Source organism: Caretta caretta, chromosome 13 (assembly GCF_965140235.1).
Source record: "Caretta caretta isolate rCarCar2 chromosome 13, rCarCar1.hap1, whole genome shotgun sequence".
Taxonomy (NCBI): Eukaryota; Metazoa; Chordata; order Testudines; family Cheloniidae; genus Caretta; species Caretta caretta.
In genome coordinates this window covers 31234817-31256865 of record NC_134218.1, presented here as the reverse complement: position 1 = coordinate 31256865, position 22049 = coordinate 31234817, and the positions used below count along the sequence as shown (strand labels likewise).

The 22049-nt window shown below is 45.0% G+C and overlaps 1 protein-coding gene across 8 annotated transcripts in view; it reads left to right on the top strand.

The window, feature by feature from the left end:
* Window positions 1–22049, top strand: part of PHF20 (PHD finger protein 20) — a 182159-nt gene that overhangs the window by 107669 nt on the left and 52441 nt on the right. For 5 of the 8 annotated variants that reach the window (XM_048820698.2, XM_048820706.2, XM_048820702.2 and 2 more), the window contains one exon: window positions 16387–16476. The exons of the other annotated variants lie outside the window; for them this stretch is intronic. In XM_048820698.2, coding sequence (XP_048676655.2) covers window positions 16387–16476 — 90 coding nt within the window. The remainder of the gene's footprint in view (window positions 1–16386; window positions 16477–22049) is intronic. 8 annotated transcript variants of the gene reach the window in all.

The following is a 22049-nucleotide window of genomic DNA, read 5'->3' as shown; positions in this document are numbered from 1 at the left end:
CATGACCTATAAGGGAAGATTGAAAAAATTGAGTTTGTTTAGTCTGGAGAGGAGAAGACTGAGAGGGGACATTACAGCTTTCAAGTACATAAAAGATTGTTAGAAGGAGGAGGGGAAAAAATAGTTCTTCTTAACCACTAAGGATAGGACAAGAAGCAGTGGGCTTAAATTGCAGCAAGGGAGGTTTAGGTTGGACATTAGGAAAAACTTCCTAACTGTCAGGGTAGTTAAGCATTGGAATAAATTGCCTAGGGTCTGATTAGATGTCAGACCAGGGCCCAGGTGGAGGTAGAGGTAAGGTTAATATTGTCAACCTTGCAGAAGCTAGGCATATTGATAAACATGCAGAAGTTAACACTTTCCCCTGTCCAAAGGATAGAAATCATAGGGGCCATTCTTCCAGAAGCCCAGTTCCAGGTCCTGGGCTCAATCATAGAAAGCATCAGAAACCAGCTTATCACCACAGCAAGTAACTGCCTGAAACTTTGGGGCACATGGCATCATGCACTTACATGGTGAAACATGTGAGATTGCAACTCAGACCCTTTCAATCCTGGGTAGCATCAGTGTACTGAAGAACCAGGATTGCTTGGACATGATTGTCACACTTAACCATTCAGTGGTCACTACCCTCCTTCGGTGGCTGGATCCAGAGACAGTGTATGCAAGTGTCCCATTCTTGAAACTTCAGCCGTCCATGTCTCTAGTCACCGATGCTTATGCGCTTGCCTGGGGGGCTCCTTTGGGGGTCCTCGGAACCCAGGGCCTCTGGTCCCAGGCAGAGCTCTCACTACACATCAGCGTGAGAGAACTCAGAGCAGCGTGCCTTGCGTGCCAGACATTCCAATTCCATCTAAAAGGCAAATGCATATTGATGCTTACAGACAACACGACAGCAATGTTCTGTATAAACAGGCAGGGTGGAGTGCGCTCTTGTCACCTATGCAAGGAAGCTGTCCACCTTTGTGAATTCTGCATATCCCACTCAGTCCATCTTGAAGCCTCCTGTCTCCTGGGGGCACAGAATGAGGTAGTGGATTGCCTCAACAGATCCTTCTCCAGTCACGAATGGTCCATCCGCCCAGGCTTTTAACTCCCCAAATAGGACCTGTTTTTGCATCAAGACACAACAAAGTGCCTACAATTTTGCTCCTTCCTGAGTCACATCCTGGTCTCACTGACTTGTATTTTCCCTCTCGTGGAAACGCCATCTCTTCTGTGAGCCCTCCTCTTCCCCCCCACCTCCCCCTATACACAATGTCCTGCTGAAGGTCAGAGAGGAAGGAACAAACCTGATCCTGATAGCCTGGCCTGGCCTCATCAGCACTGGTTTACCACCATTCTGAACCTCTCAGTGGAAACGTCATCTCCCAAGACCACGGACGCTTACATCACCTGATCCCTTTGTGATGTTATATGATTAAAATGATTAAAATAACCATGTAGATCATTGTTGCTACCACTGATATATATAATTGCAACAAATCTTGTACAAAGTATGTTATGTAAGTTGTCAATGGAAAGGTTATGATTTGCTGATGTAATTATCTTATTTGTATGCATATATCATGTTTGTATCTGAAATTATAAATATTGGCTGTATACCAGTATATTTCAAATTTGTTTGCTCCTGGGTAACATCCACATGGCATTTAGCAAGCACATTGTTTAGCCAGCACATTGTATTCAAGTTGAATGGCCCATCAAAGAACACTTAACTCACAATGGACCATGAAAGAAGCCTATCCACACCTGATGAACCTTCCTGAGGACATTCTAGATAGTGTGTGGGTAATGGCTAACCTGACTCATCAAAGCATGCAAGGGCATGTGCCTAAACCAGGTGACACTAAACTCCATCTTGTGTGCCTGCACTTTTCCACACACTATACTAAGGGTTTTGTTTGGGACAATGAGGTTTTCCCTCCACATGGCAGAAACTGTAAAAGGCTCCGTTTTGCCTCTTTCCTGCTCTGGACTATGGACTTATACTAATGGGAGCATTCTAACCAAGAGACCACTGAGGACCTTACAATAAATTAGGAGCAATCAGAGATGTAACCACTTAGCAGTTTATGCCATCATTGCTTTAAACCTGATTAACAGAAAAGCTTCAAAAACAGACTCCAACGAGAAACTGCTAAGCTTGAATTAATATGCAAACTAGATACCATTAACTTGGATTTGAATAGAGACTGGGAGTGGCTGGGTCATTACACATATTGAATCTATTTCCCCATGTTAAGTATCCTCACACCTTCTTGTCAACTGTCTAAATAGGCCATCTTGATTATCACTACAAAAGTTTTTTCTCCTGCTGATAATAGCTCATCTTAATTAATTAGCCTCTTACTGTTGGTATGGCTACTTCCACCTCTTCATGTTCTCTCTCTCTCTCTCTCTCTCTCTCTGTGTATGTGTGTGTTCCATTCTATGCATCCGATGAAGTGGGCTGTAGCCCATGAAAGCTTATGCTCAAATAAATTTGTTAGTCTAAGGTGCCACAAGTACTCCTGTTCTTTTTGCGGATACAGACTAACACGGCTGCTACTCTGAAACCTTTACAATTATTGTATGTATATGATTCCTTTAACCAATTTTAACTCACCTGTTTCTTTTTATAAATAAATCTTTAGATATTAGATACCAAAAAATTGGATGTAAGCATGTATTTGGGTAAGATCTGAAATATTCATTAACTTGGTTGGTAATGTGTCCAGTCCTTTGGGATTGGTAGAACTTTTCATTTGATGAACAAGATTTTCAGTAATCCCCATCATATTTGACTTGGCTCTCTGGGGAGGAAGCTGAAGGCTGGGTTGCTTTATGGAAACTGTTTTGGCTAAAGCTGTGTAACCAGTAAAGTATTTTAGAAGCTGATTTGTTACTAGCTTGGTGGATCTCAGTATTGTCTGCCCCATTCTTTGCAGTTTGACCTAATTGAACAACCTCAGCATTGACCCCGGTCACACCCTTCATCTCACAGCCTGGAAGCTCCGTGGCTGAACCTCCTTGGAGCTAGCATGCTCCAGTACAGTTCAGGAAGATTTTAGTGAGCAGAAAGCTGTCCACTAGGACTATGTACCTGGCAAAGTGGAAAAGGTTCTTGATCTGGTCGCAACAGTTAGGGGTCTCACCCACACGATCATCAGTATCATGTATCCTGGACTAATTGCTACCCCTGAAGCAAAAAGGGTTGTTGGTGTCTTTGATCAGAGTCCACCTGGCTGTGATTTCAGCTTGTCACCCACGGGTGAATTGCTGAATCATCTTTGCAAGCCTGATCTGTAGCCTTTTTCTTAAGGGGCTGGACAGAACGTACCCACAGGTGAGACAACCTATCCCACCGAAGGGCCTTAACCTGGTGCTATCAAGGCTCATGGGTCCTCCATTCAAGCCTTTGGCAATGTGTTTTATACTCTACTTGTCTTTGATAGCCATTACCTTGGCCAGTAGGGTCTCGGAGATTAGGCCCTTATTTCAGAACCTCCATACACAGTTTTTGTCAAGGACTATGTCCAATTGCGCCCTCACCCAGCCTTTCTTCCACAGGTAGTGTCACAATTCCATAATAACCAGGACACATTTCTCCCGGTGTTCTACCCAAAGCCGCCTGACAACAACCAGGAACAGAGACTCCATTCGCTAGATGTCTGACGGGCGCTTGCCTTCTACATAGAAAGGACTAAATCACTTCAGAAAACTACTCAGCTTTTCATGGTGGTGGCAGACAGGCTCGTCTTTCAGTTTCAGCCCAGAGAATTTCATCATGGATCACTTACTGTATCTGCATGTGCTACGACATGGTGAAAGTCCCTGCTCCTGACAGCACATTCCACAAGGTCACAAGCGTCTTCAGTGGCATTTGTGGCACAGGTTCCCATCTAGGATATCTGTAAAGCAACAACGTGGTTTTCAGTCCACACTTTTGCAACTAACTAGAGACAATGCTGCGTTCAGCAGGGTAGTGCTTCAGTCTGCTGGTCAGTGAACTCCAAATCTTTCTCCTATACCTGCTTTGGGAGTCACTTATGTTGGAATGCACATGAGGAAGCAGTCGAGGAAAAAACAGTTACTAACCTTCTATAGCTACTGTTCTTTGAAATGTGTTGCTCATGTCCATCCAAACCCCTGCCACCACCCCTCTGTTGGAGTTAGCTGGCAAGAATGAACTGAGGGGGTGGCAGGGCTCTATATACCGGTGCTATGAGGGCATGACTCCAGGGGGCACGATGGATACCACTGAGGGGAAAAACTTTGTGGCTGTGGTGCACACACACCTATATTGGAATGGTCATGAGTAACACATCTCGAAGAGCAACAGTTATGGAATGTTAGTAACTCTTTTTGTCCTGCCATGAGTGCAGGGGACTGGACTAGATGACCTCTCGAGGTCTCTTCTAGTCCTGCGATTCTGTGTGCAACCCAACCAGGCACTGCTACTAAAAATCTTTGATTACAAGCGCAGTGCTGCATATGAACCTAAAGTGGAGCACTCACAGGGACAATCATCTTGAAGAACCTCAGTTACTCACCCTGTGCAGTAACTTTCTCTTCAGAGCACCCAAACATAGTTACCCAAAGTCTGAGATGGTTTTGAGTGATCATCAGATGGGCTTTCGGGGACCCTCCTTCCGTCCAGCTGATGATGAGTTCGGGAGTCAGCTCTTTGCCCAAAGAAAAGTTCCTTCAGGACTGCTTCCAGGTGCTTACTTTTTCTTAACCTTTTATAGCTAACTCTCACAAAACACACAACCCCTAGTTGCTGGATTCGGCAGAACCAAATTGCTGCAGTTGCAGTGGGTTACCATAGTAACCCTGATTTCGTCTGCAATTCTCCTAGCTTTAACAAATTACTCATCTCTTATCAACAAACCATTTTTAGTATTTCTTGCCATAATAAACTTGTATGTCTGGGGCACCCAAATCTGATGTCTCTGTCCACTTACTTTCTTCCATTCTTATGGTCTGTTAACTCCTTTCAGCTCCTCCCATTCTGATAAGCAAAGCTGCAACTGCAGCAATCTCGCCTTGCCTATGTGAGCCATGCAATTATTCCTAGTTATGTCATGTTCTGCTTTTAATCAGTGGTGGCTAAATACAACCAAAATGTCTGCGGTTTAGTTTGGTCAAATTCTGGTATTACATCACCGCTAGAGAGATTATTTCTCTGCCATGGGATATGCCTCCAGTATGGGACCTCTTACCATCTGCTCCAATAACCTATACCCTTGTACCACCTCCGGTACCACCATTTGAACTGGAGTCCACCTTCTCCTCCTCCGATGAATCAAGTGGCAGAGGAACTGACCGTGTCTTATCACCCCTACATGTCTTCATGGAGACATCCAGGGCAGCATCCACTGCTTTCACCACCTCAGAACCATTGGTACCCCATGCTGCGGGAACCACTACAACCTCCTTCACATGCAGCCTGTTGGTTATACTGGGCAGGCACCATGGTCCCAAAACCCCTTCTCGGAACCATCTTGGTCCATGAGAGACTGTTCGCCTGCCTTCTCCCTATGGGATCCTTCTAACAGGTACTCAAATCAGCTGTTGGAGGAGCCCTTTAGTCCGGTCCCAGCAGTCAGTCTTCTACTCTGGATGAAGTGGTGACCGCAGCATCCCCTTTTACTCTGGATGACTTCAAGCAATTTCAAGAACTGTTATGGAAAGTCATGGGGAAACTCCAAATTCCCCTGGAAGAAATCCAGGACACCCAGCATAAGCTGCTTGATGTTCTCCACACCCTAGGAACAGCCAGAATTGCCCAGCTAATTAATAACGCTTTTCTGGAGCCTGACACAAAAGCCTGGCACTCCTCTGCCACCTGCACGGCTACCCCCAAAGGGTCTGAAAAGCGTTATGTTCCTGTCAAGGGGTCTGAGATAATTTTTTTGCATGCTCCTCCATACTCTCTCTAAAAGAAAAGGAGTACTAGTGGCACCTTAGAGACTAACCCAATTTATTTGAGCATAAGCTTTCGTGAGCTACAGCTCACTTCATTGGATGCATACTCTCTCTAGTTATCCAAATGGCGACTGAACAAGCCAAACAGTACCCTTAATCTACACCAGCTGATAAGGAGGGCAAGTATTTGCACCTTTTGGCCTTCAATTCAGAATCATGAACTATCAGGCATTACTAGCCAACTAGGGCTTCCTGATTTACAGTAAGTTTGAGGAATTTACTGATAGTGTGTCTCAACATCATTGGGCTTGTTTTCAGACACTTACTGAGGAAGAGAAGCTGGTAGCCAGAACAGCCCTTCAGTCAGTGATAGATACAGCAAATACCTCCTCCAGGGCCATGGCTGCGGCCATAGTTATGCATAGGGAATCTTGGCTCCATTCCTCTGATTTCCCAAGGGAGGTACAGAAGACCTCCCCTTTGATGAATCCCATCATTTTAACCAAAAGATGGATGAATCGCTGCATACCCTCAAGGATTCCAAGCCACCCTTTGCTCTCTCAGCATCTACACTCCTGCCCCAAAGGGCAAATTTCACTGCTCACCATACACCCAATGTTATAGGGCCCCCCAATTCTATCCTCAGAGACCTTATGAGCTCCTGAGGAAATGCCAAAAAGCTAGAGATCTCTCCTCCCAGGCCCCCCCTTTGCAGGCTTTGATGTAGCAGCTACAACCTCTAGCCAAGAGGTATTTCTGAGGTGACCCCAAGAGCTGCCAACCACTATGACTCTCACCTCATGACCCCCCCTTACACCCTTTGGGGGTGGTTCAGCACTCTTTCCCATGCTTGGAGTGTGATAACAATGGACAAATTGGTTAACTTCACCCACCATGGCTACATGGTCGAATTTATCACGCTACCTTCTCGAAGACTCTTCCCTGCCTGTTCGTGTTCAGAGACTACATTCACGACCATATCCTCACCCAAAAGGCGAACTCCTTATTACAATGGGTGTGGTTGAACGCATTCCCCTGGAATATCAGTGAACAGGTTTTTTTACTCAACTTAGTTCCTGATTCTCAAGAAGAGAGGTGGGTGGAGACCAGTCCTTGATTTCAGACATCTCAATTGCTTCGTTCACAGACTCAAGTTTCATATGGTCATGCTAGCAGCGATTATCCCATCCTTAGAAAAAGGCATGTGATTTTCGCCTCTGCATATGAAGGATGCTTATTTTCACATCAATATCCATCTGACCCACAGACGCTTCCCGAGATTCACAGTGGACAGCCACCATTTCCAGTAGAGGGTGCTCCCCTTCAGAATAGCCACTGCTCCCAGAGTCTTCACCAAAGTTTTCTATCATAGCAGCCTGTGTCAGACTTTATGGGGTCCTGGTGTTTCCATATCTCAATGATAGGCTTTGTGCTGTCCAGGCAAGAAGCCCACATGTCAAACTCCATGTTGCTCAACCTTCTTTCTTCCCTCATAGTCCACATCAACATTGAGAAGTTGATCCTAGACCCCATGGAGTCTCTGGAGTTCATAGGAGCGATCATCAGTTCAGTCACAGCATGAGCCTACTTACCAAAAGTCAGGTTCTAGGCAATGAGTGACAACATAACTAACGTTGTGAGCAATCCTTATATCCCAGCCAGGACTTGCCTGTCTTTCCTGGGCCTGTGGCTTCATGTATAAGAGTGACCCCTGTTGCAAGATTCCACTTTCGCTGTGTGATGTCTTTTGCTGTCTTCAGATGTGGTGCCAGTCAATTTACTCACCAAACCATCACTCCATGGATTTCATGCTGACAGTTCCCGCCAAGTTACTGTCATCCCTCCAGTGGTGGGCAGACCCATGTCACATATGCGTGGGGATTCCCTTCCTTCCCTCCTCCCCGACGCATCCCTGGTAGGCTGGGTAGCCAACATGGACAATCACATGACACAGGGAATGTGGTCTCCCAAGAATCCAGGATGCACATAAATATCCTGGAACTTCAAGCTGTAAGAAAGGCATGCCAATCCTTTCTTCCGTTTATTTGTTCCTATCATGTTCATCATGTTAGACAGCATCACCATTTTTTTTCTATATCAACAAACGGGAGAATGAGATCAGCTGCTCTGTGCTCAGAAGTGCTCAGTCTTTGGAATTGGTGCCTCAATGACCAGATTATCTTGTCCGCATTTTATCTTCTGGGGACACAGAATGTACTCACGGACTTGCTCAGCAAACATTTTGCAATCGACCACAAGTGGAAACTTCACAATTCTGTAGTATGTGGTATCTTCACCTGATGGGGGACTCCAACCAGAGACCTATTCGCTTCACAAATGAACAGCAAATGCAACACATACTGCTCTAGGGAAGGCCTCAGTTACTGCTCTCAGGGCGATGCTCTCAGGGCATAGCTGACCAAATCAGCTACGTCATCTTGCCTTGAATACTGCACAAGATCCAGCAAGACACAGCAATGGTCGTTCTGATCGTCTTCTGCTGGCCCAGACAATTCTGGTTTCCTAATCTCTTCTGCATGCCATCCCATCCACTGATTCTCATCCCCATCTTCCCCAGTCTTCTGACCACGTACAATGGCGAGATCAGACAGCCCAGTCCACGTGTGCTCCACCTCAGAGTGTGGTACTTGGATGGGCTTCTGCTTTCGAACAGACATGCTCTTCAGCCATGCAAGACATCCTCTCCAGCAGCCGGAAGAACTCCACTAGGCAGTGTTATCAAGCTAAGTTCAAACGTTTCTTATCTTGGGTGCAACAAAAAGGAGTTTTACTTGAATCAGCAGGGATCCCCCTCATTCTGGACTACGTTCTATTCTTAGTCATTGGGTCTTTCCCTCAACTCCTTGAGAGTCCACCTGGTGGCTATTAGCATATTGGTGTATCCAGTGGAGAGTTGAATAATCTTTACACATCCGCTAACCCCTAGGTATTGGAAAGGCCTCATCAGAACCTTCTCACTTGTCCAAACGATCGCATCCCAGTGGGACCTAATCTAGTTCTCTGTATGCTAATGAAACCACCCTTTGACCCATTAGCATCGTGCTCCATGTCCCTCCTTTCCATTGCTATCACTTCCGCAAGAAGGGTCAGGGAACTCAGAGCTACGATGGCAGACCCATGTTTCACGCTCTTCCACAAGGATAGTCTCCTTACGTCTACACCCCAAATTTATACCAAAGATTGTGTTTGTTTCATATCAGTCAATCCATTCTCTTACCTGTTTTCTTCCAAAAACCACACTCCTCTGCAGAGGAACATTGACTCCATTCCCTAGGTGTCTGACGAGTTCTGGCCTTCTACCTATAGAGAATGAAACCTATCAGGAAGTCCCCTAGGCTATTTGTTGCAATAGCAGAAAGACTTGAGGGGCAGGCCATCTCCACCCAGAGAATCTCTAAATGGATTTTGGGTTGCATTCAACTCTGCTACTAAAGTTTAGGCCTACCCTTCCCTGCCGATCAGCACCTCCCCTTCCCTCCCCACATCTTGCATTCAGCTGTTTCGTGGCGTGCAGGAGGCTGGGGGGTAGGGGGAGGAGTAAGGGCTCGGCAGGCTCGGGGAGGGGGCGGGGTGGGGACAGGACCTGTGGTAGAACCAGGGGTTGAGCAGTGAGCACCTCCTGGCACCTTGGAAAGTTGGTGCCTGTAGCTCCAGCCCCGGAGCCTATACAAGGAGCCACATATTAACTTCTGAAGAGCTGCATGTGGCTCCGGAGCCACAGGTTGGCCAACCTGATCTGTCCTATATAATTCATGTGTCAGAAGGGCCCTCACCTTTTACCTGGGCAGAACTCAAAGCTTTTGGAAATTTGTCTAGATTGTTTGCGTCTTATGTTGAGAACCACGTGGCATGTATAGTGTCTTTCCGGACCATTTCTCTGTGGATTAAACGGTATATTACTGAATGCGATGCACTGGTAAAAGTTCCTGCACCTGCTGTGATTTGACCACATTCCACGAGCTGTGACTACTTACTTTGCTTGCCTGTGGCAGATCCCAGTTGCTGAAATTTGCAAAAGCTGCAACCTGGACTTCAGTGCATGCTTTCACTAAGCCTGATGCTCTATACTTGGCATCTAGGGTGGAGGCTGGATTTGGCAAAGCACTGTTTTCAACTAGAACTCAGCTCCCACCTCCTGGTTGGTTGTCAGAACTGCTTATCAGTCTACCCCCATACATGGGAATGTGCACTCAAAGAAGAAATAAAGGTTACCTACCTGTAACTGGAGTTCTTTGAGATGTTTCTGCATATTCACACTTCCCACCCAGCTTCTCCTGTGAGTCCTTGTTTGTTCTCAGAGTAACAGCCGTGTTAGTCTGTATTCGCAAAAAGAAAAGGAGTACTTGTGGCACCTTAGAGACTAACCAATTTATTTGAGCATTAGCTTTTGTGAGCTACAGCTCACTTCATCAGAAGCATACTGTGGAAAGTGTAGAAGATCTTTTTATATACACACAAAGCATGAAAAAATACCTCCCCCCCACCCCACTCTCCTGCTGGTAATAGCTTATCTAAAGTGACCACTCTCCTTACAATGTGTGTGATAATCAAGGTGGGCCATTTCCAGCACAAATCCAGGGTTTAACAAGAACATCTGAAGGGGGGGGGGTAGGAAAAAAACAAGGGGAAATAGGTTACCTTGCATAATGACTTAGCCACTCCCAGTCTCTATTCAAGCCTAAGTTAATTGTATCAAATTTGCAAATGAATTCCAATTCAACAGTTTCTCGCTGGAGTCTGGATTTGAAGTTTTTTTGTTGTAATATCACAACTTTCATATCTGTAATCGTGTGACGAAGAGATTGAAGTGTTCTCCGACTGGTTTATGAATGTTATAATTCTTGACATCTGATTTGTGTCCGTTTATTCTTTTACGGAGAGACTGTCCAGGTTGACCAATGTACATGGCAGAGGGGCATTGCTGGCACATGATGGCATATATCACATTGGTGGATGTGCAGGTGAACGAGCCTCTGATAGTGTGGCTGATGTGATTAGGCCCTGTGATGGTGTCCCCTGAATAGATATGTGGGCACAGTTGGCAACGGGCTTTGTTGCAAGGATAGGTTCCTGGGTTAGTGGTTCTGTTGTGTGGTATGTGGTTGCTGGTGAGTATTTGCTTCAGGTTGGGGGGCTGTCTGTAGGCAAGGACTGGCCTGTCTCCCAAGATTTGTGAGTGTTGGGTCATCCTTCAGGATAGGTTGTAGATCCTTAATAATGCGTTGGAGGGGTTTTAGTTGGGGGCTGAAGGTGGACAGCGAGTGGCGTTCTGTTATTTTCTTTGTTAGGCCTGTCCTGTAGTAGGAGACTTCTGGGAACTCTTCTGGCTCTATCAAACTGTTTCTTCACTTCCGCAGGTGGGTATTGTAGTTGCAAGAATGCTTGATAGAGATCTTGTAGGTGTTTGTCTCTGTCTGAGGGGTTGGAGCAAATGCGGTTGTATCGCAGAGCTTGGCTGTAGACGATGGATCGTGTGGTGTGGTTTGGGTGAAAGCTGGAGGCATGTAGGTAGGAATAGCGGTCAGTAGGTTTCCGGTATAGGGTGGTGTTTATGTGACTATGGTTTGTTAGCACCTTAGTGTCCAGGAAGTGGATCTCTTGTGTGGACTGGACCAGGCTGAGGTTGATGGTGGGATGGAAATTGTTGAAATCATGGTGGAATTCCTCAAGGGCTTCTTTTCCATGGGTCCAGATGATGAAGATGTCATCAATATAGCGCAAGTAGAGTAGGGGCGTTAGGGGACAAGAGCTGAGGAAGCGTTGTTCTAAGTCAGCCATAAAAATGTTGGCATACTGTGGGGCCATGCGGGTACCATAGCAGTGCCGCTGATCTGAAGGTATACGTTGTCCCCAAATGTAAAATAGTTATGGGTAAGGACAAAGTCACAAAGTTCAGCCACCAGGTTAGCCGTGACGTTATTGGGGATAGTGTTCTAGACGGCTTGTAATCCATCTTTGTGTGGAATGTTGGTGTAGAGGGCTTCTACATCCATAGTGGCCAGGATGGTGTCATCAGGAAGATCACCGATGGATTGTAGTTTCCTGAGGAAGTCAGTGGTGTCTCGAAGGTAGCTGGGAGTGCTGGTAGCGTAGGGCCTGAGGAGGGAGTCTACATAGCCAGACAATCCTGCTGTCAGGGTTCCAATGCCTGAGATGATGGGGCACCCAGGATTTCCAGGTTTATGGATCTTGCATAGTAGATAGAATATCCCAGGTCGGGGTTCCAGGGGAGTGTGTGTGCGGATTTGATCTTGTGCTTTTTCAGGGAGTTTCTTGAGCAAATGCTGTAGTTTCTTTTGGTAACTCTCAGTGGGATCAGAGAGTAATGGGTTGTAGAAAGTGGTGTTGGAGAGCTGCCGAGCAGCCTCTTGTTCATATTCCGACCTATTCGTGATGACAGCAGCACCTCCTTTGTCAGCCTTTTTGATTATGATGTCAGAGTTGTTTCTGAGGCTGTGGATGGCATTGTGTTCCGCACGGCTGAGGTTATGGGGCAAGTGATGCTGCTTTTCCACTCTATGTAGAAGTCCAGTCTGCTGTCTCGACCTTCAGGAGGAGTCCACCTAGAATCCTTCTTTTTGTAGTGTTGGTAGGGAGGTCTCTGTGGATTAGTATGTTGTTCAGAGGTATGTTGGAAATATTCCTTGAGTTGGAGATGTCGAAAATAGGATTCTAGGTCACCACAGAACTGTATCGTGTTCGTGGGGGTGGAGGGGCAGAAGGAACCATAGTATGCATCCGATGAAGTGAGCTGTAGCTCACGAAAGCTTATGCTCAAATAAATTGGTTAGTCTCTAAGGTGCCACAAGTACTCCTTTTCTTGTTTGTTCTGTGTCTCGGGCTTTGCAGTGGAAGGAACTGAGGTGATGAGGGCACTCCGCCCGCTTCATAATCTTGCTGTCAGTGTCTGCTGACCCTGGGGGAAGGGGAGTGCAAGAGTGCTCTGAAACTGCTAGAAAGAAGTTTTTACCATAAGGCACCACAAGGCGGCGCAGAATCCGTAAGTGTGAATCTGCAGAGCCATTTCAAAGTTTTACAAGTTTTAAGTCTCAGGTCACAAGTTAATATTCATTTTTTTTTGTGGGCAAAAAAATGTTTTAAAATTTGGTATTTTATATTAGCCTTTTTTGGGGGGGAGGGGATTTCAGGAACCTCTTGACCAAATAAACCCAAATATTCATATTGACTCTATCCCCTATCTCAATTGGTATAGCAGTTTTTATTTTAGTTTGAGTATTCATATGCGCTTTAGAGACCTTTGAAAATTAACTCTAAACAAAAAGTTCTGCTAACCTGAACTATGGTGCTCCCATGATAACACTTTCTTCGCTGGCTTAGACAGATTGCATCTGGTTCCAAAAAATGATTCCTGATTTCACTGCAATCACACGATACGACTCAATCTAAATATAAGTGCTTTTAAAAAAAAAAAGTCTTTGTGCTTTCCTCTAAGTAATTTCTAGGTGCTGGGAGTAGCTCCATAAGTTAAAATTGCACCAAATTTGGCTTAGTCAGGTATTTAAAACCTCTGTCGTTTTGCCCAATTGCCTTCTTTAGAAACCTCAGAATGGAAAAACGGATATGTCTGAGGTTTTTGAAGATATTGCAAGCACTGGTGAGGGTGCCTGGACTAAGATATAAACATTAAAAAAACACACTGTTGTGAAACTTAGGTTAGGGTTCTCTCTCCTTTATTTTTTTTCCAGGTTTCTCTTGCTAAATACCCACAGTCCCTGCAAACCACAAACTTTACATACACACTAGTCACCTGTGTCTGCCAATGCAAGTTGAAAATCTTTACATTTTACATTGAACATTTAAAAAGTTGTTCCCCCTAATTTATCATGACAGTAAGCAGTTTCACCAAGAATAAATGGCAGAGCTCACTATCTGACCAGGGAGGAAGAATTGGCAGCTGGAGCACCTGGGTGATAGTGGCTGTCTGAAGGAGGAAAGGAAATGGGGTGGGAATGCACCATTTGTTGGGAGGGGGTGGAAAGAGGTGGGCGTGAGTGTGTGTGTAGGTATATATGAGGTTGGGATTGCCAGCCGTGTCTCCCTTAACACACTCCTGTTTTCCCTGCATTAAGGCTTCCTGGCTGAGGTAAATGTATTTTCTGTCCATATACTGGTAGTCCCAGTCTGAGGAACTTCTTGTGGCTTGTCAGATTGACACTTGCCAACCAGTGAGCTATAGATGGCTAGCTGGCTGGGGCAGCTGCTGGAAGAGGAGACCTTGTAGCTGACAGAAGTTCAGTATGTCTCCCCCTCTTGCACCTTTCCAAAATAGCGGGGGACACTGAAGAAGCCGGGAGAGGGGAAGACCGTGTTAAAGCTGTGTAGGGACAGAGCTAAGAGTCCCATTCCTGTGGCAGCTGCCAAATCACTGTTGCTAAACTGAGAGTTTCAATTTGATGAACCAGACTGATTATAGATGTGCATTTGCTGTGGAGTGTTTTTTAAATTAGGTGTGATATGTGCTACATATGGTGGATGGGTTACTAGAGATCTATGTGTAGGATGTTTGGATCTATTGGCATCACTATTTATTTCCTGCACTTTGTGGTTTTGCATTATTGATGAAATCATTTGAGGAACATAAACTGTTAGTCTCTGAGGTGCCACTAGCATTCCTTTTTCTTTTTGCAAATACAGACTAACACGGCTGCTACTCTGAAACCTGTCTTCTAATAGTGTTTTGTGTGTAGAAAGGCATTTATGATGTGACACACTCCATGATCTTTGGCCTTAATCATTTTGATTACTAATAATCAGAAACTGAAATAATCTTTTTAAAAATTTGGTTGTGAATGGTATATACCAAAGGGTTACTCAGATTATATAGTTCTCCTTTCCTTTATACTATGGTTGCACCTAGAGCGGTCAACCAGGTCAGGGCCCCATTGTTCTAGACACTATTCAAGCATACATAAAATGATGGTTCCTTTCCCGGAGATCTTACTATCTAAAATATGACATAACAGATGGTTTAGACCAAAACGGAGACAGGCTGACAGCAGAGATATGGGTTCATAGAATCATAAAATATCAGGGTTGGAAGGGACCTCAGGAGGTCATCTAGTCCAACCCCCTACTCAAAGCAGGACCTAATCCCCAACTAAATAATCCCAGCCAGGGCTTTGTCAAGCCTGACCTTAAAAACCTCTAAGGAAGGAGATTCCACCACCTCCCTAGGTAACGCATTCCAGTGTTTCACCACCCTCCTAGTGAAAAAGTTTTTCCTAATATCCAACCTAAACCTCCCCCACTGCAACTTGAGACCATTACATGTTCTGTCATCTGGTACTGCTGAAAACACTCTAGATCCATCCTCTTTGGAACCCCCTTTCAGGTAGTTGAAAGCAGCTATCAAATCCCCCCTCATTCTTCTCTTCTGCAGACTAAATAATCCCAGTTCCCTCAGCCTCTACTCATAAGTCATGTGCTCCAGCCCCCTAATCATTTTTGTTGCCCTCCGCTGGACTCTTTTCCACTTTTCCACATCCTTCTTGTAGTGTGGGGCCCAAAACTGGATCCCACTCCAAATGAGGTCTCACCAATGCCGAATAGAGGGGAATGATCACGTCCCTCAATCTACTCCTACTTATACAGCTCAAAATGCCGTTAGCCTTCTTGGCAACAAGGGCACACTGTTGACTCATATCCAGCTTCTCGTCCACCATAACCCCTAGGTCCTTTTCTGCAGGACTGCTGCCTAGCCTCTCAGTCCCTAGTCCTTAGCAGTGCATGGGAGTCTTCCTTCCTAAGTGCAGGACTCCGCACTTATCCTTGTTGAACCTCATCAGATTTCTTTTGGGCCCAATCCTCTAATTTGTCAAGGTCCCTCTGTGTCCTATCCCTTCCCTCCTGCGTATCTGCCACTCCTCCCAGTTTAGTGTCATCTGCAGACTTGCTGAGGGTGCAATCCATGCCATCCTCCAGATAATTAATAAAAGATACTGAACAAAACCAGCCCCAGAATTAGTAAACAATAGAATGTGCGCGTTTCTTTGTCAGCAGTAAAGTAAATTCCTTGCTGTGCCATGTATGACCTTGAGAAAATGGCTTAATCTTTGTGTTTCTCACGTATAAAATGGAAATAATACCTTCTTTTTTTCTACCCTTTGTCTTGTCTAAGCTCTTCTGGGCAGGGACTTTCTTTTACTATATATGTACAGCACAATTGCAATCTTGGTTGGCATTATGTGCTACTATAATACAAATAAATACTGTAATTTGTATTGATTTGGCACGCTTAACTTTAGTGCTGCCGAAAAATACTCGAGCACATAGTGATAGGAAATTGCAACAACCAGCAGAAGACTGTTTATCTTTTCTGTCCATAGTTGCATAAAGTAACATAGACCTAAGTTAAAATGTGTATGACGCAGAATGGGAGATTAATTGTGAGCTGTCCTTTCTAAAATAAACTGCAATTTTATCCACTTTCAGCTGTTAATGACAAAGAGAAGAATAAAGAGAAGAAATCCAAAAACGCTGTAAGGTCAAAGTCGAAGAAGAAGAAAAAGAAATTTAAGTCTGGTAAAATACACTTTTTTTTTTCCCCTGTAGAAAGTGGCCTTAGTTTTTTGGTTTGACTCTCTCTTGACCCCAGTTCAAAGTTTTCCATGACCAGTGACCGTATATAGGAGAGATTGTACTGTTTTGTCTTTAATCGCCACCAGTTCTGATGTAATAATCCATTAAAGGTGAAGTGTGAATAGCATGGCATTTTCTTGCTGATTGAAGGGCACAGCCATTGAGGTAGATGGCTGATAAAAACCAGTGAATCAGTAAATAAATGGATGTGCCCAAGGACAACTTCTCCAAAACATCCCTCTCCCCAAAAAGTGTACAAATCAGTGCTCCTTGAAGTAGTGATGTGACAATATTTTTTTCTTTTCTGTCACTGTTCTCAGTAGGAGCTGCTGAATGCTGACCACTTTTAAAAATCTGGCCACTTTGTTTAGTTGCTTTATTGGGAGCTGAGCTCTTCTGAAAATGTAGCCTTAGTTGAGGATTTTGAAAATCTAACCCCAACTTATCATTGTCCTTCATAGCTATTGTTCTTCTTTGACTTGTGTGTCAGTGTGGGTCCCACGGTATGTGTGCATGCTCTCATGTGCTCAAGATTGGATTCTTTTGAATAGCATTGTCCTTCGGGTCTGCGCCTGTGCCACCTCTGTGCTTCCATGTGAGACCCTGCAGAAAGGGCAGAGGAGTCTTCATTGTCCCTCAGTTCCTTCTGAACTGTCAATGACAGTAAGACAGAACCCAGAGTGTTTCTGACGCAGTACTTCTACAGAGCTTCAAATTTGATCCCTTTTTGACTAGATTCGTGAAGAAAATTTATGTTCACCCCTCTTCTTGCTTTTTTTCTTTTATTTGGGCTTTCCAAAAAAAAAAAGAGAGAAGAGACCACCCTTGAACAGCAGGGTGAAGCATTTTGCACCAACATGGTGGGCTCTAAACAGTCAGGGTTCAAACCCTACTCATCCTGTGATGGTCTCATCCCTCTTACTGATGGACACATCTATATTCTAAGCTCAATAACTCTGTCCAGGATTGTCCTCCCCATCAGTGAGGGCATACTGGAGCCAGCTAAGGGACTCTGGCAAACCTGGGCCACTCTTCCATTTCTAAAAGACATCAGGTGACCCCAAAGGGCTCTGAATGTTTTTATGCTCACCCAAACATAGGCTATTTGGGGGGGGATGTCCACAGTTCAGGACAAATTTAGTCCTTAAAAGGTACTCCCAAATACAAAGATCCAAAGAAGTTGGTCCTGTTTTTATGTAAAGCATACTTCTCAGCACTACTTCAACTCCAGAGGCAAAGTGCCATGATTTCTTTGAAACATAACTGCCTCACCTGGGAGAAGGTCATTTGCTTTTGTAATCCAGTTACTGAGAAGTTAAAAAGAGTGGAGGTTGGAAACAAAGAAAAGTCTATACTTTCTTTTCTGTTTATTTCGGGAAGGGGAATAAAGCTGCAGAAAAGGCAAGATGAGCAAATAAATGTATGCAAAGCACACTAGGAAGCAGAAGTGTTGTGTGCAGAACGCTGCTTATTCACTGCAGAAAAAAATACGGATGGGTTGAAAGTCCTCCTCATGGCATATGACAATTAACGTGTGCCTGAAGACTTGGAGAATCTGCCTGATACCACCACTAGCATGATCACAAAGGAGCTGGAGTTGGCCATGATAGAGCTCAGCAAGCTGGAACTAACAGAAGAAGAGTGTGAGAGTGCCATCAGAGGGTGGCAGAAATTTAAGCCAAGAAAAGAAAGAGATTGCATGCACTGAACGTACTGGCCTTACAAAAGCCCATGGGTAATACTCCCCCAGGGGCCTCCAGCAGGGACAAGCTTTGCCCTGTATACACAGAGAGATTAAAAAGTATCTCTCCATTTTTGAAAGGATATGTGCATTGCAAAAGATTCCAGAGGAATAAAGAGTACCCACACTGATCTCCAAGTCGTCTGATAAAGTACTGCGAGTGTTTAATGAGGTGGACATGGAGGAGGCATTGAAATATGTTGAATTTTAAAAAGCTTTGTTGCAAAGGTTTCAGATCATCCCTGAGGTGTATCGTTTAAGGTTGTTTAGGAACCTCTAAAAGCATGACAAGAGAAGTCAGAGCAGCAGTTTGGGATAAAACCCCTCCCACTGTATAGGAAGCAGCTGATATTGCTGACTCTCACGTACAAGCCAGACACTTCAGTGAGCACAGATACAAGAGGGAACGGCAGAAGCCCAGTTGAAAGTGGGTGCTCCATTTTATCTCTAGGAAAAGGTGGGGCGGTGGCGAGTGAAAGCACGCCCCATCCCAGAACCCATCCCCTCCTGATAATCGTAATTACAGGCCTCTAACACAGGAGAATAGCCCAAGAAAGTGTTACTCATGTGGTTCCACTGAGCACATGAAAAGAGATTGCCTAAGCAAGGGGAATCCAAATAAAAACCCTGTTTAGCCCTGGTTAATGCATCTACCTTGGACTTAAGACCCCAGGAGGTGGTTTAGGTGATCCTAGTGAGTTTTGTAAGATCTGACCTGTTGGAGGTTGGCAAAACATTTATCAAAGATGCACAGGAACAGCAAGGTATGCCAAAGTTGGAGGGACACTGGTGCCCAGATTTCTTTGGTCGGAAGATAAATGGCTATGGATTCTGAGATGCTCCCAAGGCAAAATTTAAAACTCCTTGCATTGGGAAAATTTTAAATGAACTCCAGTAGAGCTGGACTGTTAACACTTAAATGTTGGTATACTGGAAAGCATTCCAGCAGATGTACTAATTTGTAATGATACCATGCCTGTGTGTAAAGCTATTAATATTATAACTCCTAGTAAGAAAGAGCATAACACCAAGGCCTATCTGCACTAGAAAATTAGGTTGGTTTAACTATGTCAGTCAGGGGCGTGGAACTATGCTCTGAGCGGCATAGTTAAGCCAAGCTGAGTAGCCTTGTAGACTTTACATCAACCTAGCTATCTCCTCTCGTAGGTGGATTACCTACGCTGATGAAAGAATCCCTCCCATTGGCATAGGTTGTGTCTACTCTACACCCAAGTGCTACAGCTGTGGAGCTGTGGCACTTTAAGGGTAGACAACACTGTCCCCAAACGTGGACCCTGTAGAGGGAGGTGAGATCACTGCACCTTTAGCAGCTGGTAATAACAGCATGTCTTCAGAGCAGAGAGTTGAGAAATCATAGAAGCACAGAAGTGTAGGACTGGAAGGGACCTCAATAGGTCATCTAGAATAAAAATTTATGGAAGCCAGCGACCTCTCCCTGACTTTCCTTAAATATAACCTGGGGTGGGGGGCAAACAGAGCGCTGCCAGGACTTGCAGCTGCTCCTGGGGTGGGGGCTAACTGCTTCTGCTCCAGCCCCAGGGGGCTGACACAACCCCAGCTGCTGCTCCAGCGGGTGGGATGCTGGTTAGCTGTTCTGGCAGGACGCCCCCTGTCCACTCTTCTAACAGCCCAAGACTAGGCAGTAATGCCCCTTCTAGCATCCATGGCAGATGATTTCAAGACCTTGCAAAGAGAGTGGCAGATACATTGCAGATCCCTCATGAGGAGGTAAAGGACACCCACCACAAGTTGTTGGACATACTGCATAGGTCCTCCTCAAGGATCGCCCTCCCAATTAATGCACTTTTGGATCCAACTAAAGTTATATGGAAACACCAGCCTTGGTCACAGCAACATGCAAACGGCCAATAAAAAGTACTATGTACCCCACAGAGATACAGAATTCCTTTTTTCTGCATCTAGTTCCATCGTGGTAGATGCAGTGAATGCCCATGGCCGCCAACATCACACAAAATCCACTGTTTATGACAGGGATGGGAAAATACTTGACTTGTCTGGAAGGAAAGACTACTCTTTAGGAACTTTTCAAATCAGAATTGCAAATTACCAGGCCTTAACTTCGAAACTCGACCACGTGAACTATGCCAAGCTTAATGCTTTTATTGACCATGTGCCGGAATCACAACAAGAAGACTTTTTCAGGCCATCGTACATGAGGGTAAGTAAGTGTCTAGAACAGCACTCCTGACTGCACTAGATGCTACAGACACAGCAGTCTGCTCAGTATTAACAGTGGTGGTGATGCGATGGGCACTGTGCCCTATTCTTTCAGGGCGCCAAAGGAGATATAGATGGTTGTAGAGGACCTCCTTTTCAAAGGCACATATTTCATGCCAGACTACACATGAGGTATCTACAGGCATGGTTCAGATCTATTTACAGACCAAAGAAAGACAGGTTAGACAAACCTCTCTCGAGTTCCTCCAGGGTCAAACACTCTCTGGATTCTTGGAAAGACCCAACAAATGTCTGTATGGGGGGTCCCGTTCACACAACCTCCCTCTCATCTCCTTCTCCACCCCTCCTCCCCCCCTCCCCCAGACATTACTTCTAACTACAGACTCGTCCCTCATTGGCTGCAGAGCACAGCTCAACAACTTTAAGACTCATGTCAAGTGGTCACCCATGGAGATGACTCTCTACATCAACCTCCTTGAACTCAGAGTGGTCAGAAATACTCACACACAAAGTACGACAGACAACATAGTTCATCCTCCCTGTGCATGGAAGTGCTAAAGCTATGGAACTGCAAACAACAAGGATGCTGGAGACTTGAGACTCCAACTGAAGGAACTGGCCCAGATTTCAAAGGTGAAATCTGTATACAATGGACTGCAGTATCCAGTGGGGTGAGAAAAACTACTTTATCTAGATGTTGCCCAGTCTAATAGGGTTGAGAGTTTAGACTGCATGCTTATATTTTATTTCTTTTGGTAACTAGCTCTGACTTTTTGCCTATCACTTAAAATCCACCCTTTATAGTCAATAAATTTGTTTTACTGTTTAACGTTACAAGTGAGTTTGTATTAAGTGTGAGGTAAATCTGCTCAGGGTACAAAGGCTAGTGTATATCCTCTTTCATCTTGAGCAGTGCAAGACTGTATATTCCTGTGGTACAGTGCTGGGAGCTGGGGGCGTTTGGCTCCGGTGCCTTTCTCTGTGTGATTCATGACTGGCTCTGGGGGCATTCATGCAATCTAGCTGAGTGTGGGGTCTCCTCAAGTGGTTGTGCTGAGTGATAACAGCACCTGGAGGGGTTGCTGCTGATCACTAGCAAGGCATTGTGAGAGACTGCCCAGGCAGGAGAGAGTTAAGGGGGCACAGCAGTCCCACGATTCCAGGCTGTACCCTGGGTGGATCCCATCACAACCCCCTTCACAGTATTCTTTAAAAACCAGGCCACATCCAAAGTTCATCCCCAAGGTGACCTTGTCTTTTCACATAAACCAACTGATTCATCTTCCAACTTTTTATGCTACACCTCACCATAACAGGAAGGCTATACTGCATATGCTAGATGTTAGGAGAGCCTTAGCCTTTTATCTGGATAGAATGAAGGCCTTTAGGAAACTTCCTAAGCATTTCCTCTATATTGTGGAAAGGTCAAAAGGGGCAGAAATATCAGCCCAAAAACATTCCTAATGGGTCTTGAACTGTATTAACCAATGCTATCATGTTCACAGTGTATTATCTCCATCTGGAATCTACACACACTCAAAGTAGTCCGTTTCCA